At 37.6% G+C, this 15,955-nt stretch overlaps 1 protein-coding gene across 3 annotated transcripts in view; it reads left to right on the top strand.

Annotated features, from left to right (window-relative positions):
* Positions 1 to 15,955, top strand: part of myo1b (myosin IB) — a 275,743-nt gene that overhangs the window by 92,827 nt on the left and 166,961 nt on the right. For all 3 annotated transcript variants that reach the window (XM_063051970.1, XM_063051968.1, XM_063051969.1), the window contains exon 4: positions 9,058 to 9,152. In XM_063051970.1, coding sequence (XP_062908040.1) covers positions 9,058 to 9,152 — 95 coding nt within the window. The remainder of the gene's footprint in view (positions 1 to 9,057; positions 9,153 to 15,955) is intronic.

Genomic DNA, 15,955 nt, shown 5'->3' with positions numbered 1-15,955 from the left:
ATGGATTAGCAACTACAGTCAATCACCTGTTGTTTAAATGCAACCTCAAATACTGTGATCAATAAAGAGGAAAAATTATGATGTCATCATAGCTCAGGCAAAACCTGTCTGTCTGCCAAGAATGAAGAGGTACAGTGATATCTTGGTTTGGGCCATTTGCTAGAGAAGTGCCGTCAAGGCCAGTCAAAAGGACACATTCTGAACTTTATCCCATTGAATGCCATACCCTAATTCATGGGAATTGTCGCACTATATGATTAGAATACGGGAATTCTACTAACTAATAGTAGTGAATAGCAATAATGCGTGGGACAGGCCCAGAAGTACCACAATTTCTTGACTCCATCCCTCCCCCTCCTGTCTTCTCCTATCATTTTGGATCTCCCCCTCCCCCTCCAACTTTCAAATCCCTTACTCACTCTTCCTTCAGTTAGTCCTGACGAAGGGTCTCGGCCTGAAACGTTGACTGCACCTCTTCCTAGAGATGCTGCCTGGCCTGCTGCGTTCACCAGCAACTTTTATGTGTGTTGCACAATTTTTTCAGTCCAGATTTCTCATAATATGCCAAATACTTAAGTTTTACATTTCTTTTCAACAAGTATAACGTGTTTCGAGCAAAGTCTAACTGTGGGTTAGCAAGAGATGAATTGATTATGTGATAATTTTGTAATCAAATATGAGGCATCATGGATCAAATGTTTATAATTAGTAATTCATTTCTTAAATTAAGCCTGTAATCCCTCAGCTGCCCCCCCTTGCTACTGAGCACCCGCCAACACCTTCCCCTTTATCTATCGCCACCCCAGGGGGCAATATCTCCCACTCTTGGAGCTACTGAGTTAAAGGGAACAAATATGCTTACTGTAGATAAGTCCCAGACAGCTGTAGAATACATGGGGCAATAATAACATGAGAAACTCATTGAAATACTAGTTGCCCAATTTTGAAATGAAATTTACACCCTGTTCTATAATTTGACTGGTTAATCTATCTAACAACTCTGTTGCGTACATGAATGTGTCTCTGTTTTCAGGTGAGAGAGTGATTCAGAATGATTAAACTGTTACAGCTTTGGGTGTGTGCTTATTTAAACTTCAGTGCAGATTTCACAGTGCAAAAGTTAATGACAGATCTTTGAGCATGAGTCTTCGGTTTACCTCCGGAACTAAAACTGAAGTAATTTGTTGTTGATTTTGAAGGTTATACGGGTGGGTGGGAGACATGCATGGAAGGAAAGCAGTAAGAACTTGTACGGCAAAGTGCTGGTTAGTTATCTTGTTCTGTGCAATTAATAGGATTACATAGACGCTGCCTCATAAAAACTGGAAACTCTTATTTCCTTTGTCCATTTTGGAAATATCCTTGGTGATTGGTATAAAACTGGCAGCAACCTGCCTCTCTGTATGGGAAACAACTACTGCTCCCAGACAATTTGACAAGTGATTTTTTAAAAACACAAACTTGCTAAATGATTCATTTTGGAAAAATTATGATATGTTAATACCTACCTGGTAATATGCCAGAAAACATGTTTTATAAGCCATTAGCAGTTATTTTCTAAATGGAAACACAATAGCAATAGTTTGCTATTCTTTATCATAGAAGTCTGCTTTTCTACTTGTTTCATGCTGGTTTAGAAATTGTGAAGTGCATTTACCATACGAAGTTGGACAAAGGTGACATGTCAGCTTAGAGGCAGAATCTAAACCATTTCACACACATAAGGGACTTCTATGAATTGCGTACTAAATAACTGGACTGATTCTAAGTTATTCTTCAGTTGTGGAATGAGACTGTGTGGATGCGAAGAATCTTATTTGTCTTTTAAAAAAAAATTCCACTTGCTTGACAGTACCCTGCAATATGCTTAGTCCTGAACACACAATCATAACTGGCCTCAGCAATGAACATTTGCTGTGCAGAATGGGTTTACGTAAAACTGTATGGGGTTTAAACGCGTAATAATATTTGACAAATGTGCTTGAACTGACAGTAGGTACAATATAATTTTATTAAAGATAAGAGACAGTGAAAGGAAAACAGCTTTAAGTACACTTGTGAAATGTTATTTTGTTTTAGTAGATTCTGATTCATTTCATTTTCTTAGTATTAAGCATTTATTCATTCTTTTCATGGTACAGGGACATGTCCCAAAATCTTGTGATTAGATGAGCATGCTCTTTCACCGGCTTGCAGGGGTTAAATGAATATTTCACATTAGCTTTAAACCTTCATAAATCTTTGTGATGAAGTTACACAAAAAGGTTCTGCATCACACTGAGTCTGATGCTTTGTGATGTCACTGCTAGAAACTCTATGGTGGCTGCTTTCTATTGTACAAATGTGTGTACTTGGTGTTTTGAAGGTCATTCAATTGATCAGTGCAATTGTTGGAATATTTGGCTTATGCAGTTCCTGTTATTCATTAGAAGAATAGTTGATCCACATTACCTTGGCAAATGAAAAGCACAATGGTGAATACACTGATTTTCCTTATTCATTCATTAGCTGGGGCCAACAGTGACAAGGCCAGCATTTTTTTAGCCTTACTTTATTGCCCTGCACTACATTGTGGTTTGCTACCACTGTGAATCACTGTAGTTATGTTGATTGTGCTAATTTTGTGTTGTTGGGCAGGGAGCACCAATTGCTCCATCCAGTTGGTTAGATCATAAGAGCATAAGAAACAGGAGCAGCTCTTCCTTCAGTTAGTCCTGACGAAGGGTCTCGGCCCGAGACGTCAACTGTACCTCTTCCTAGAGATGCTGCCTGGCCTGCTGCGTTCACCAGCAACTTTGATGTGTGTTGCTTGAATTTCCAGCATCTGAAGAATTCCTCGTGTTTATGTTCCTCAACATTAAAATCTTTAAGTTGGCTTTTTTTTTAAACTAAAATTAAGACTAAAAATCCTAATGATCATTTTTGGCAAGCGCTCTGGAGGAATCACAAATGATTGGTTTGACTCCACTGAAGTTGAGTGACAGTGGGAGATTAAGAAGCTGCCACTGAAATTCCAGATGACTAATTGAATTTGATATACATGAGTTTATGTACATTCCTTTATTAGGGTATAAGCTTACTGATACTACACTCCCAGTAGGAGAATTTATTGGATGGAATCCAGATCAAGATGATATAGCAGGTGATCATAATTGGATTCCAGTGTTTTAGGTATTGTAAACATTTACAGTAGCAAATTGATGGTTGATGCATTCAGTGTATTCAATAAAAAATCACTAATTTACTGTAGAAGCGAGGAATGACACAAAAATAGGTTGTTAAATGGAGCAATAGGTAGGAGACTGTTCTGTAAAGAGATCTCAGGATAATAGTTCAGTTTCAGCATCTACTTTGTTGTGATGGCCATAGATACGGAGGATATGAATGCCATGAAAATTACCTTTTCTGTAGCAGTGCAGCACGGTGCATTTCAAATATGACAAACGTAAATTATATAAATTAATTTAACATTAATCATACATAACTTACACAACAACATAGACAAAACTAAACATAATGATAGGAGTGCGTCCAAGGAAATTAATTCTGAATAGACTTAAGGTTTCTCAGATTGGCTCAAGAACCTGATAGCAATGGGGAAGAAGCTATTGTTGAACTTTGATAGCAGTGGCTCATGAATTCAGTCTCCTGTACCTCCTGTAATTGGACAAGAGCATGGCCCAGATTGGTGGGGGGGGGGGCCCTTCCTGAGGTATCATGTCTTATACCTCAATGGTATCATCCTCAATGGTGGGGAGATCTGAACACATGATGGAACATACAGTATATCAACCCCTGCATCATCTGTGAATTTCTTTATATTAAAAATATAAAAAGGTCTTCATAGGTAAGATTGTGGTCTCTACCTCATTCTTAGATCAATGTTGCCACTTGATCTCACTCACTACTTTTGTAACACTTGCCCCCTCTTTGGACCAATTAGGTTGTACCATAGTTTAGGGAACCCATGCATAGTTAAGTCACTCAACATACTTCACACTTTTCTCTGACCACACCCCATATTTTTCTTCCCTTCCCAAACTTTCCATGGCAGACTTCAGAGACAGTCTAACAATGCTGACACATTTTCCATGGAACAGTTGGTGAGTGCTTATTTGTTATGAAACCAGCAGCAGCATTGTGTGGGTTGGGTTTTAACATTCCTTAAAGACAGTAAACATTCCTTAAAGAAGGTTTGAAATGAAGTAGCTGATTTTTTTTCAGACTTCTGATTAGTACGAATAAACTCTTCTTAGGTTTCCAGTTGGGTATGGGTATCGATTATAACCGATGTTTTGATGATGAACTCTACCATCTTCATCAGGGATTGATGCCTGGGCATGTCTAGTCCAGTGGTATTTATACGGGGGTATAAATCCCTCCTGATTAGTTAGTCCTCAGCCAATCAGGTTTCAGCTGTCCAACCTTCTTTACAATTGAATCCCAGTTCATACCTAGAGTGAGACCTTGGTCTTTGTTAAAATTCTTTTTCTCTGGTTTTATTTCAATGGCTTTCTTTATCAGGTGGTCCCAAAATCCATTGGCGTGGCACAATAGTTTAATGCCATTGAAGTCAATCCTATGGCCATTGCAAATGTAGTGTCCTGCTACCGCCAATTTCTCTGGATAACCCAAATGGATACAGTTGATACAGTTCTGTGGTCTTTGATGTGGGTTTCCACCATGTGCCCCATCTGGCAGATATACACTGCTCCACATTCACAGGGATTCCTGTAAACGCCAGCCGACCTGAGTCCCAGGTCATCTTTGACGGCATAAGCTATGATTTGAGCTTCCTTACAAGTTTGTGGATGGTATTAATCCGGTATTTCTTCAGGATCCTGGCAATCCTTCCAGAAACAGTGGCAATATCGGGAAGACTGGTGGTAGCAATGGGTTCCTCCTCATTGTTAGGTTTTCTGGTTTTTCCATTGGCCCTTTTGAGGGCCTGATTGATTTCCTATACCTTGTCGTCATTCTGTAGGAACATTGTGTGTAATCAGCTTATTTCCTTGTGGAGACTTTCTGGGTCTGAAATAGTTTTCACACAGTTAGTCAAAATAGAAAGAACCGCTCTACGTTGGGATGCATGATGGTGCCTGTTATTGTTGAGGTATAAGTCTGTGTGAGTAGGTATAAATACCACCGGACTACACATACCCTGCCAGCATCCCTGGTGAAGGTGACAGAGTTTGTCATCGAAACATCGGTTATAATTGATATAAGTACCCGGTTGGAAGCCTGAGAAGAGTTTGTTTGTCATACATACTGGGAAAGCACTAGATCCTTTTTCTAATTTGTAGTAAACAAATTGAAAGTAAACTTCCAACATATTTAAGGTTTTAATAGTCAATGTTCCATCTTATTCTTGGTTATATATTGATATTATTGGGTTTAGTGCCCTAATAGAGCCTGAATATATGCTAATGTCAGGCTGTTAGCCAAACAGCTTAATGAGTAGGATCAGATGCTCTTTGATCCACTGAGTTCTTTCAGTTTACTCCTTTCCTCCTAACTCCAGCATTGTGTATGGGACTTTCAATCGGGTCTTTTAAGAGATTCCTGGATAGGTACATGGAGCTTAGAAAAGTAGAGGGCTATGGGTAATTTCTAAAGTTTGGCACAGCATTGTGGGCCAAAGGGCCTGTATTGTGCTGTAGGCTTTTCTATGTTAAACATGGCATCCTTTTTACAAACTAAAATGTATAGAGTCAAATTTCTATGCATTTTCTTTTAGTGTGGATTTTCTTAAAATTCCAAAGGTGCAATAATAGATGAGATTATTAAAAAAACCTGAGAAATTAAATTGCACATCTGATTCAGAGGCAGTGCCTTTTTATATCTTGCAATCACTGGTTTTGACACAGTTGTGATGGTTAGGAATGTACGGAACTCAAATACTTTTCATATGTTCTGGGATATAGAAGATTGCTAATGACTCAGAGTAAAATGCTGCAGTTGTGTTGGCTGTTCTACCTTTCTCCTGTACTTTCATCATTTTCTTTCTGTTTCCTTTTCATCCTACTCTGAGACAGGTCAGCACCAGTGTTCTCATTGTTGTGTCTGAGGACCTTCCCATCGGGAAGTATATATCAATAAACTATAACATTTCCAGTTACTGAGATACTGAGCTTGTCTGCTTTGCCCAGGGAAAGAAAAAAAAACTCCATTTAAAAGCTAAAGTAGCCAAAATGCCAAATTAAGAAAGATCATTGACATAAAGTCAAGTGTTTTTTGCAGTTTGTTGAAGGAATCTGCTCAGTTTCCTGTGTAGGTGTCTTCTCTGTAGTTTTGGGGTTCACCAACAGACTATTTGCAATCATTTCCTTGTCTTCTTTCTGATGGATTATCAACGAGAAGACTTAGCATAGTTTTGTCAATTAACTCAATGCAAAAACTTTTAATTTTTCAAATGCAATTTTTAATCTATATTATAAATGCAGACACTATTCTGCTAATGGAAGTATCTGGCTCAAAGCCTTTGCCATTCTCTTGCATATCTTGTTGGCATTTCATGGTTTAGCCACAATAAGTTAAAATGTTTAGTTTATAAACAACAGCTTTCGTGAACTGCAAAAATCAAGATATTACTAGATTTTACCACTTCATTTCCAATAACCTTAACAGCACATCATTTTGAATCTTGAAGAAAACTAATCTCTCCATCATTGCTCCTGGTCTCTTCAATCAAAAACTTGTGAAGTGAGTTCACTTGCTCCGAATGCAACTTACTTCTCTATTGTGGTCTTTCAAAACTGTTTACATCACATTCCTGGTCATATTTCCTTCCATTACTTCACTTCTTCTCACCTCTTGGTTTTGAACTAAATCTTGTTTTCTGCTTCCCCAAAAGTATTGGTCCATAGTGTGGACAGTAGGTGGAATGGGGATTACACATTGATTAACTCCCACAATGTAAGAAGACATCGTTTACCCTTGACATAGATAATGTGATTTTTAATATTGTGAAGATACTAGCCTTCTATTTAGGTTCATCTTTTTATTTGTTTCTTATTTCGAGATAGAGCACAGAACAGGCCTTCCGGCTCAACTGAGCCGCTCTGTCCAGCAACCCACTGATTTAACACTAGCCTAATCACAGGACAATTTACAGCGGGCAATCCACCTACTAACGGGTATGTCTTCGAATTGTGGAGAAAACAGGAGCAACCACCAACTGTTCCAGCTGCTACCATCTGGGAAACGGTACCGCAGCATAAAAGCCAGGACCAACTGGCTATGGGACAGCTTCTTCCACCAGGCCATCAGACTGCTTAACTCATGCTGACACAAATGTATTTCTATGCTATATTGACTGTCCTGTTGTACATACTACTTATTATAAATTACTATAAATTGCACATTGCAGATTTAGATGGAGACATAACGTAAAAATCAATTCAATTCCTGTCAAGGAAGCCTATACTCTTTATGGGAAGGATGTACACACTTTCTTACAGAGGACACAAACAAAATGCTGGAGGAACTCAACAAGTCATGCAGCATCAGTAGAAATGAATAAACAGTTGACGGTTTGGGCTGAGAAGAGGATGCCGGAATTTAACCCTGAACTCCGACACCCCGGTGCACTGAGCTGCGATAGTATCGTGCTAACCACTGTGCCACCAAGGCACCCTTACACAGATTGATGCTGACAGCATATGATGAATATTGAATAATCTTATTTCTCACTGATACTGAAGTAACATAAAATAAAATTTGCTGACTGAATTGAGTTTATACTCTCAGATTATGCAGACATATAATTGACATAGAACTAATGTGATGTTTCTGCTCTTGTATTTCAAGATACAATGGGAAGGTCAATGCTAGATTGCTTTTATTATGAAATTGTTAGTATGTGAGGTACCATGGAAACCACAACAGGTAGAAGATATGCTGTAATGTTACCTTTTGTCCACCAAGTATAATGACTTGCAGTTTTATACAGCAGTATCATTTGGTTTATTCCAGTAAGTCTGTCCAATGAGGCAGTGGTCAAACTGTTATTCAATGCTGAGTTCTGATTTCCCAGCAATTAACTGGCAAAGACTGTGGGCATTCTTGAATAACAGAAATTATAGCTTACGTGTGATCAAGAATTGTGTTGCTTCCATGAGAGCCTCAATGAGATAACATACTGTTCAGTAGAGTGTAAGATGGATTTTTCCTCTGTGTTAAATTCGTAATTTTGCCACAGGATGGGAAAAATTAGGTAAGGCTCTCACTGCTGGCAACTATCTTTTGATTACCACTAAATACTGTCCAGGGTATGAGGACAGTTTCAATACCTCAACGACAAGTTATCCATCTACACTCGTGCAAAGAACGGACATTTAATCAGGGTTACTAAAGGGAACCCAAACCCATCTAATGTCATCACTGTCTTGGAATATAAGAGGAAGTATCCCCATCTCCTTCTGGTATATTTATGGCAGTAAGAATCATGATTTCTTTCAAAATAACATTGACAGTATCCTTCAAGAGTTATGGCATTAGGAAACAAAACAGAAGGAAGCTTAATAGTGAGTGATTGTCCTCTGGATTTTGTGAAATTCTGTCGCTCTGTTGTGATGCCAGTTTAGTTGATTTTACCCATGTTTGTCTTATTTAATGATTTACTATTTTAAGCCTTTGCTTAAGAAGTTATTAGGCAAACGGACTGTATTAATTTCCAGGTTATGTACTTCTGTTCATTCTTTCAGAATGGGATCCTGTGCCCTAATTTCTGATAATCCCTCTTTAAACCACTCAGTATTCCAAATCTCATTCCTCCCTTAAGAACTTCCTTAAAATCTGGTTCTTTCATCAAACGTTTTGTACATATCCTAAAATCTTCTTAGATGGCTTAGTGTCAGGTTTTGTTTCAAAATGAGACATAGCACCATCTTGAGATATTTTATTACTGTATGTTTAAAGAACAATTCAAATGTAAATTTTTGCTGTAGTTGTTGATAATGGTTGGTAAAGAGAAAGTGCTGATTCTATCTTTCAAAGAAAGTTAAAAGGTCTTATTTTTAAACTTTACAGGTTATAATATTTGTACTTTCTCCACAGTTATGCATTGGCAGATGAAGCCTACAGATCTTTACGAGACCAGGACAAGGACCAATGTATACTTATCACTGGAGAAAGTGGAGCTGGCAAAACAGGTATTGGAATCAGGTTTATTATCACTGTCATGTGATATGAAATTTGTTAACTTAGCAGCAGTAGTTCAATGCAATACATAATCTAGAAGAAAGAAAATAATAATAAATAAACAAATAAATCAATTACAGTATATGTATATTGAATAGATTAAAAAAAACACAAATACTGTATATTAAAAAAAGTAAGGTAGTGTCCAAAGATTCAATGTCTATTTAGGAATCGGATGGCAGAGGGGAAGAAGCTGTTCCTGAATTATTGAGTGTGTGCCTTTGGGCTTCTGTACCTCCTACGTGATGGTAACAGTGAGAAAAGGGCAGTGCATTTCCCTGGTACATGGTACAGCATTTTAAATCAAGATGTTTGTCTACAACAGTAAGTTTGAAGATGAGTAATAAGTTTGTAGAAAACATGAAAATTGGTGGAGTTGTAGAGAATGAGGATGGTTATCAGAAAAGGTTGATTAGTGTGAAGTTGTGAGCATCACTTAATCATAGTTGTATGAAAATCACAGCTGGGAGCTTAGCATCCAAGGCTACACATAATTTCAAAAGGACAGGTAGGTGAGCAGAGGGGGTGGGGTGACTTTGTTGGTAAAAATAATGAAATCAAATACTTTGAAAAAAGTGACATAGATATAAAATCCTTGTAGGTAAAGTTAAGAAACTGCAAAGGTAAAAAGGTAAATAGGGGTTATAAACATGCCTTGGAAAAGTAGCCAGGATGTGGGGTACAAATTACAATGAGAGATAGGAAGGGCATATGAAAAGAGCAATGTTATGATGGTTATGGGGGATTTCAATATACAGGTAGATTGGGAAAATTAGGTTGGTGCTGGATCCCAAGAGAATTAATTTGTAGAATGTCTATGAGATCGCTTTCTAGAGTAACTTGTGGTTGAGCCTACTAGGGAAAAGGCAATTGTGGATTGAGAATTGTGTAATAAACCAGATTTGATTAGGGAGCTTAAGGTAAAGGAACCCTTTGGAGACAATAATCATAATATGATAGAATTCATTCTGTAATTAGAGAGGGAAATGCTAAAAACTATGAATTGGATGACAGTGAATAAAGGAAACTACAGAGACATGAGAGAGGAGCTGGCCGATGCTGATAGGAAAGGAATATTCGAAGAGGTGGCAGTAGAACAGCAATGGCTGGAGTTTCTGGGGAACCAGGATCAGTCCATCCTAAAGAAGAAGCACTCTAAAAGGAGAGTAAGGTGAATATTAATGGGAAGTTAGAGGATTGAGAAACTTTAAAAAACCAATTGAAGGCAACTAAAAAAAAATAAGGAGAGAGACAGAGATGAAATATGAAGGTAAGCTAGCCAATAATATAAAAGAGGATACCAAAAGTTTTTTTCCAGAAGAGAATACAAAACGTTTTTTTAAACAGTAAAAGAGGCAAGAGTGGATATTTGACCACTGGAAAATGATGCTGGAGGGGTAGTAATGGAGAGAAAAGAAATGGCATCTAAACTGATTAAGTATTTTGCATGGTCTTCACTGCTGAAGACATCAGCAGCATGCCAGAAATTCAAGAGTGATGGAGACAGGAGTGGAGATATTTGCTATTACTAAGGAGAAAGTGCATGGAAAGCTGAAAGGTCTGAAGGTAGATAAGTCAACTGGACAGGATGGACTACATACTAGGGTTCTGAACAAGGTATCTGAGGAGATTGTAGAGGCATTAGCAGTGATCTTTAAAGAATCACTGGGATCTGGAATGGTTCTGAAGGACTAGAAAATTGCAAATGTCACTCCACTCTTTTAAGAAGAGAGTGAGTCAAAATAGAGTAAATTATAGATTTGCTATTCTGACTACAGTGGTTGGCAAGATGTTAGAGTCCATTATTAAAGACAAGGGTTCAGGGGAATTGGAGGCACGTGATATAATAGGCTGAAATCACCATAGTTTCCTTAACGAGAAATCTTGCCTGACAAATCTGTTGGAATTCTAGAAGAAAATAGCAGGCAGGATTGATAAAGGAGTATAAAGGATACTTGGATTTTTAGCAGGCCCTTAACAACGTGATGCACACGAGGCTGCCAAAAAGGTAACAGTCTATGGTATTACAGGAAAGATACCAGCATGGACAGAAGATTGGCTGACTGACAGAAGGGAAAGAATGAGAATAAAGAGAGCCTTTTCTGGTTGGCTCTAGGTGACCTATGGTTTTTATCAGACACAAGTGTTAATGATCTGGATGACAGAATTGATGGCTCTGTGGCCAGATTGTGGATGATACAGAGAAAGGTGGAGGGGCAGGTCATGTTGAGGAAGCAGCAAGTCTGTAGCAGGATTTGGACAGATTAGGAGAATGGACAAATAAGTGGCAGAAGGTTTCTAAAAGGGAAACAAATCCAGAAATTGGAACTTGGAAGCCCTGGTACAGGATTCCCTAAAGGTTAACTTATTGGTTGAGTTGGTAGTGTGGAAGGCAGATGCAATACTAGCATTCATTTCCAGAGGACTAGAATGTAAAAGCAAGGATGTAATGCTGAGGATTTATAAGCTATTGGTTGAACTGCATTTAGAGTATTATGAGCAGTTTTGGATTATATATCTCAGAATAGATGTGCTGGCATCGATGGTCCAGAAGAAGTTTACAAGAATGATCCTAGGAATTAAAGAGTTAATGTATAAGGGGTGTTTGATAATTCTGCACTTGTACTCATGAGTTTTAGAAGAATGAGGGGGATCTTATTAAAACCTACTGAATATTGAAAAGTCTAGATACAGTGGGCCTGGAGAGGATGTTTCCTATAGTGTGAGGGACTCGAACCAGAGGGTACAGACTCAGAGTAGAAGAATATCCCTTTAGAACAGGAAAGAGGAAGGATTACTCCAAACATAGTGAATCTGTGGAATTCATTTAATGTGGAGGCTGATAGATTCTTGATTAGTAAGGGTGCTGCAGATTACAGGGAGAAGTCAGGAGAATGGGGTTGAGATGGAAAATGAATCAGCCACGATTGAATGGTGGAGCAGTCTTGATGGGTTGAACGACCTAATTTTGCTCTTTATTTCTTATGGTCTTATGCTACCTCGGGGCACAGATAAGTTGGGGATTTGGGTGGAGAAACAGTAGATGGAGTTTAATCTGGATAAGAGGGAGGTGTTGTATTTTCAGAGGCTAAAGGCAAGAGTAGAATATGCAGTAAATGGCAGGTCCCTTGGGAGCATTGATGGGCAGAGGAATCTTGGGTAGCTGGGCATAGCTCACTGACAGTGGAAACATCAGTGGATAGGGTGGTAAAGTGCTTGCCTTTGGGACAGTGAGTTGTGAGGTCATGTTGCAGCTGTATAAGACTTTGGTTAGGCTGCATTGCCATGGAACTTCTGGATGAATGGCTTGTTTCTGAACTATAAAATTCATTCTATCAGTTGTAATGACTAACCTTGGACAGACAGATATTTTACCTCTCCCTTTATCCAAGGATTTATTATTCCTTTTGTGGAATTTGCATTAATTTTTACTTGAAACTCCATTCCTTCTGGGAAAATGAATCTTTGTTTGCTCTGTTTAGAGCCTAACATCAAAGTCAATCCATCACATAATTGCAGTTGATATTTATGTCTTGTGATTATAAAGATTTAGTCAGATGTTATGGATGGTGCACCAAATAAGATTTGAAAATATGCTCTCTATAATTGAGAGTTACGTCGTAAACATTTTCTTGGTGCATAATTTTCCTTTACTTAATCCACACCCTGTTAAGAGCCAAGCTTGGATTGGGACAAATTTGCAGAGGTTGATTCCATATATTACAGAGCAGTTCTATGCGCATAATTTTCTTTTGGTAAATTCCATTACCCAACTGGCACATGCCTGTACTATGGCTAATTGGAGGTAGTAAAGCTGGGATAAATATACTGTATATTGGCGAATACAAGAGGTTTACATTAAAAAATACACACACTATAAATATGAGAATAATTTTGAGATTGAAACACAGCTATACAATGTTTATTTGAAATACCAGCACTGTGTATTTTGCTTGTTCTTTGCACTGGGCACAAAAATATGGTTTGTGAAAAATATATGGTAAGATTCATTCTAGAAAGTTCTTCCCAGTTTCTGAACCGTTCTTTGATTCATAGTGTAATTTGCGCTGAAAGGTTATAAAGTGTTTTATCCTCCCTTTTGTCCTGAGTTCCCGCTCATTCTTATTTGCACCCCACTGCTCTCAAAATTTTCCAAAAAGCAACATAAACAGCAGATCTTTCAAAATGGAATTTTAATAGTTTTTAACCAAATAGTTATATGTAGTAATCTAATTAAGTAAGAATAAATCATTAAAAAAGGTTCTGCCAAAAAAAGGATTTTTGTAATCATATTGTCAATATATCAGCACAGAATAGCTCAAGTTACCAAAATGAACATTGAAAAAATCATTAAAATTTTATTGGCTTTCAAAGCTAATTAAAACATAAGTCATATTCATAAGCTTTAAATATTCACCAATGGATCTTTGTGCCTTAAAAGCACAAGCTTAGTTATTGAAACCCATTTGATTGTCTTTTAAATGAGCACAATTTGTGGAAACTTACAGTGATGGTAGTTTTCCTTCCAGTGTGGGTATTTTTTCTACCCTAGCTTGCTTCAAGGAAGACGTTTTTTAAACTAACACAGAAAATGGGGTGTTGGTAATAATAAATTGTATTTAAAATTTCTTGATATTTTGGGTTAGTTATGTTGATTTCCAAGCTAATCACCTCAATATAAAACAATAGAACTGAGTACAATCTCCATTCTTCCATCTTTTGTGTGTTTTTATTCAGGTTTTATTATAATCATATACTGAATTTCATCTACTTTCCCATGAAACCACAAAAAGTAGTCATGGAAATAATAAATATTGATACGAATGTTGAAGTCCTACCATGAGCAGATGTATATTTAGTGAAGGTTTTTTTGAATTTTCCTTTCATCATACATTTTCTTTCTCTCTTTCTCTGCTTTTACTTTTCTGATCCTCTTCAACTGTTCCATCCGCTCTTCATGCTTTTCTTTTGTCAACATCCTTAATCAGTTCTTAGAATTCATTGGTTAAATAGAGAGCTTGGATCATCACTGAGGCCACAGATTCTCCATTGTCTTCATGGTGACTTTATCACATAAAGGGCACCACTGTAGTGTAGCAGTTAGCGTGATTGGGGCATTGGAGTTCGGAGTCCAATTCCGATGCACCCGTACAAAGTTGTACATCCTTCCTGTGAAGTGCATGAATTTCCTCCGGGTGCTCTGGTTTCCTCCCACATTACAAAGATGTACTGGTTAGTGGGTTAGTTGGTCATTGTGAATTGTCCTGTGATTAGGAAAGGGTTAAATAGATGGGTTACTAGGCAATGCAGTTTGCTGGGCCGCAAGGCCCTGTTCCACACCTTATCTAAAAAAAATGATGTCATTGTTCCAGTAACTTAATTTACAAGTTAAACGTGCGAACAATAATGCAGGAGAAATGCTAACAGTTGGGCATGCTCTGAGATATAAGCAATTGATCGAGCTTTATTTAAAACAATACTTTAACTGTTGACTGCATTTCAATTGGTAGCAGTGTCTTCATCTGCTCGTTGGTTGCTTCCCTAAATGATGGTGTTCAAAGAAATATGTGTTTTACATGCTGAACTCAAAATTATGCTTGATCAACAAATGAAATTGTGCTAAAAGTCCAGAAATAAGGTGTGCACATAGAAATCATTCCCCCTGTCCTTCCCTCTCTGATCTTAGATGTAACTGGCATGGGTGGTCCTTGTAGCACCTTGTAAGCACAGTGTAATGTCTAGATCATTTATTTAAATCTGGTATTGTCCTGGCCTTTTTGGGTGCGAACTGCTTGTCTAAATTAACTGCATTTTCAGATTAATTGATTTTCCATTTGAAGGGTACATTTTTATTTGGTCCATGATTGTTACTGCTGACACAGAACAGGCAAGGTTGAAAGGTGATTTTTTTTCATGGGTTTCCAACTGTTGCCACACTGTTTAATAAACTTGCTCAAACGTAAGGCCAGATTGACATGTACTCACAAAGAATGTGTGAGAATTTTATTATCATGTGCTAATGTAATGTTTCGGTGTTCTCAGCCCACCCCCGTCTAATGGATATAAAAGGAATCCACATTGCCAGAGGGAGTTGTGCTTTTTTTAAAATTCACAAACATGTAGGAAATATTTCTGTTATTAAGAAAGCAGCTGGTTATTGTCTCCAGATGACAGGATACTGATTTAAATGAAGTATGCATAGAAAATCATCAGAATAAAACATAGGTAAGTGTTAAGAGTGCAATAATCCCACAGTAGATAGCTCAGTCTGAGATATTCTTGGATTGTAGTCCTTAACAAAAAATGACTAAAGCTGATCCACAGAGATATGAGTTTAAGCTATTTTAATTTGACTTTCGTCCTGTTAAGATTTGTGTAAGGAAAAATAGTCATCTTCTGAGGAAATGTGTAGCTTCAAAAGTAAAATTATTATCAAAGTACATGTATGTCACCATATACTACCCTAAGATTAATTTTCTTGTGGGCATTTACAGTAAGTACAATGAAGCATAATAGAATCAATGAAAAAAATCACCCATGGCAGAGACAGACAAGTAACCAATGTGCAGAAGACAATGAACTGTACAAGTATAAAAAAAGAGAAAGACAGTAAATAGATAAATAGGTAAGTAAATTAGTAAGTAAATAAACAAACAATAAATATCAAGAACACAAGTTGTAGAGTCCTTAAAAATGAGTCCGTAGGTTTTGGAATCAGTTCAGTGTTGAGGTGAGTGAAGTTATCCCCTTTGGT

This window comes from Mobula hypostoma, chromosome 6, assembly GCF_963921235.1.
Source record: "Mobula hypostoma chromosome 6, sMobHyp1.1, whole genome shotgun sequence".
NCBI classification, from domain to species: domain Eukaryota; kingdom Metazoa; phylum Chordata; class Chondrichthyes; order Myliobatiformes; family Myliobatidae; genus Mobula; species Mobula hypostoma.
This window is presented reverse-complemented; position numbering and strand designations above follow the sequence as displayed.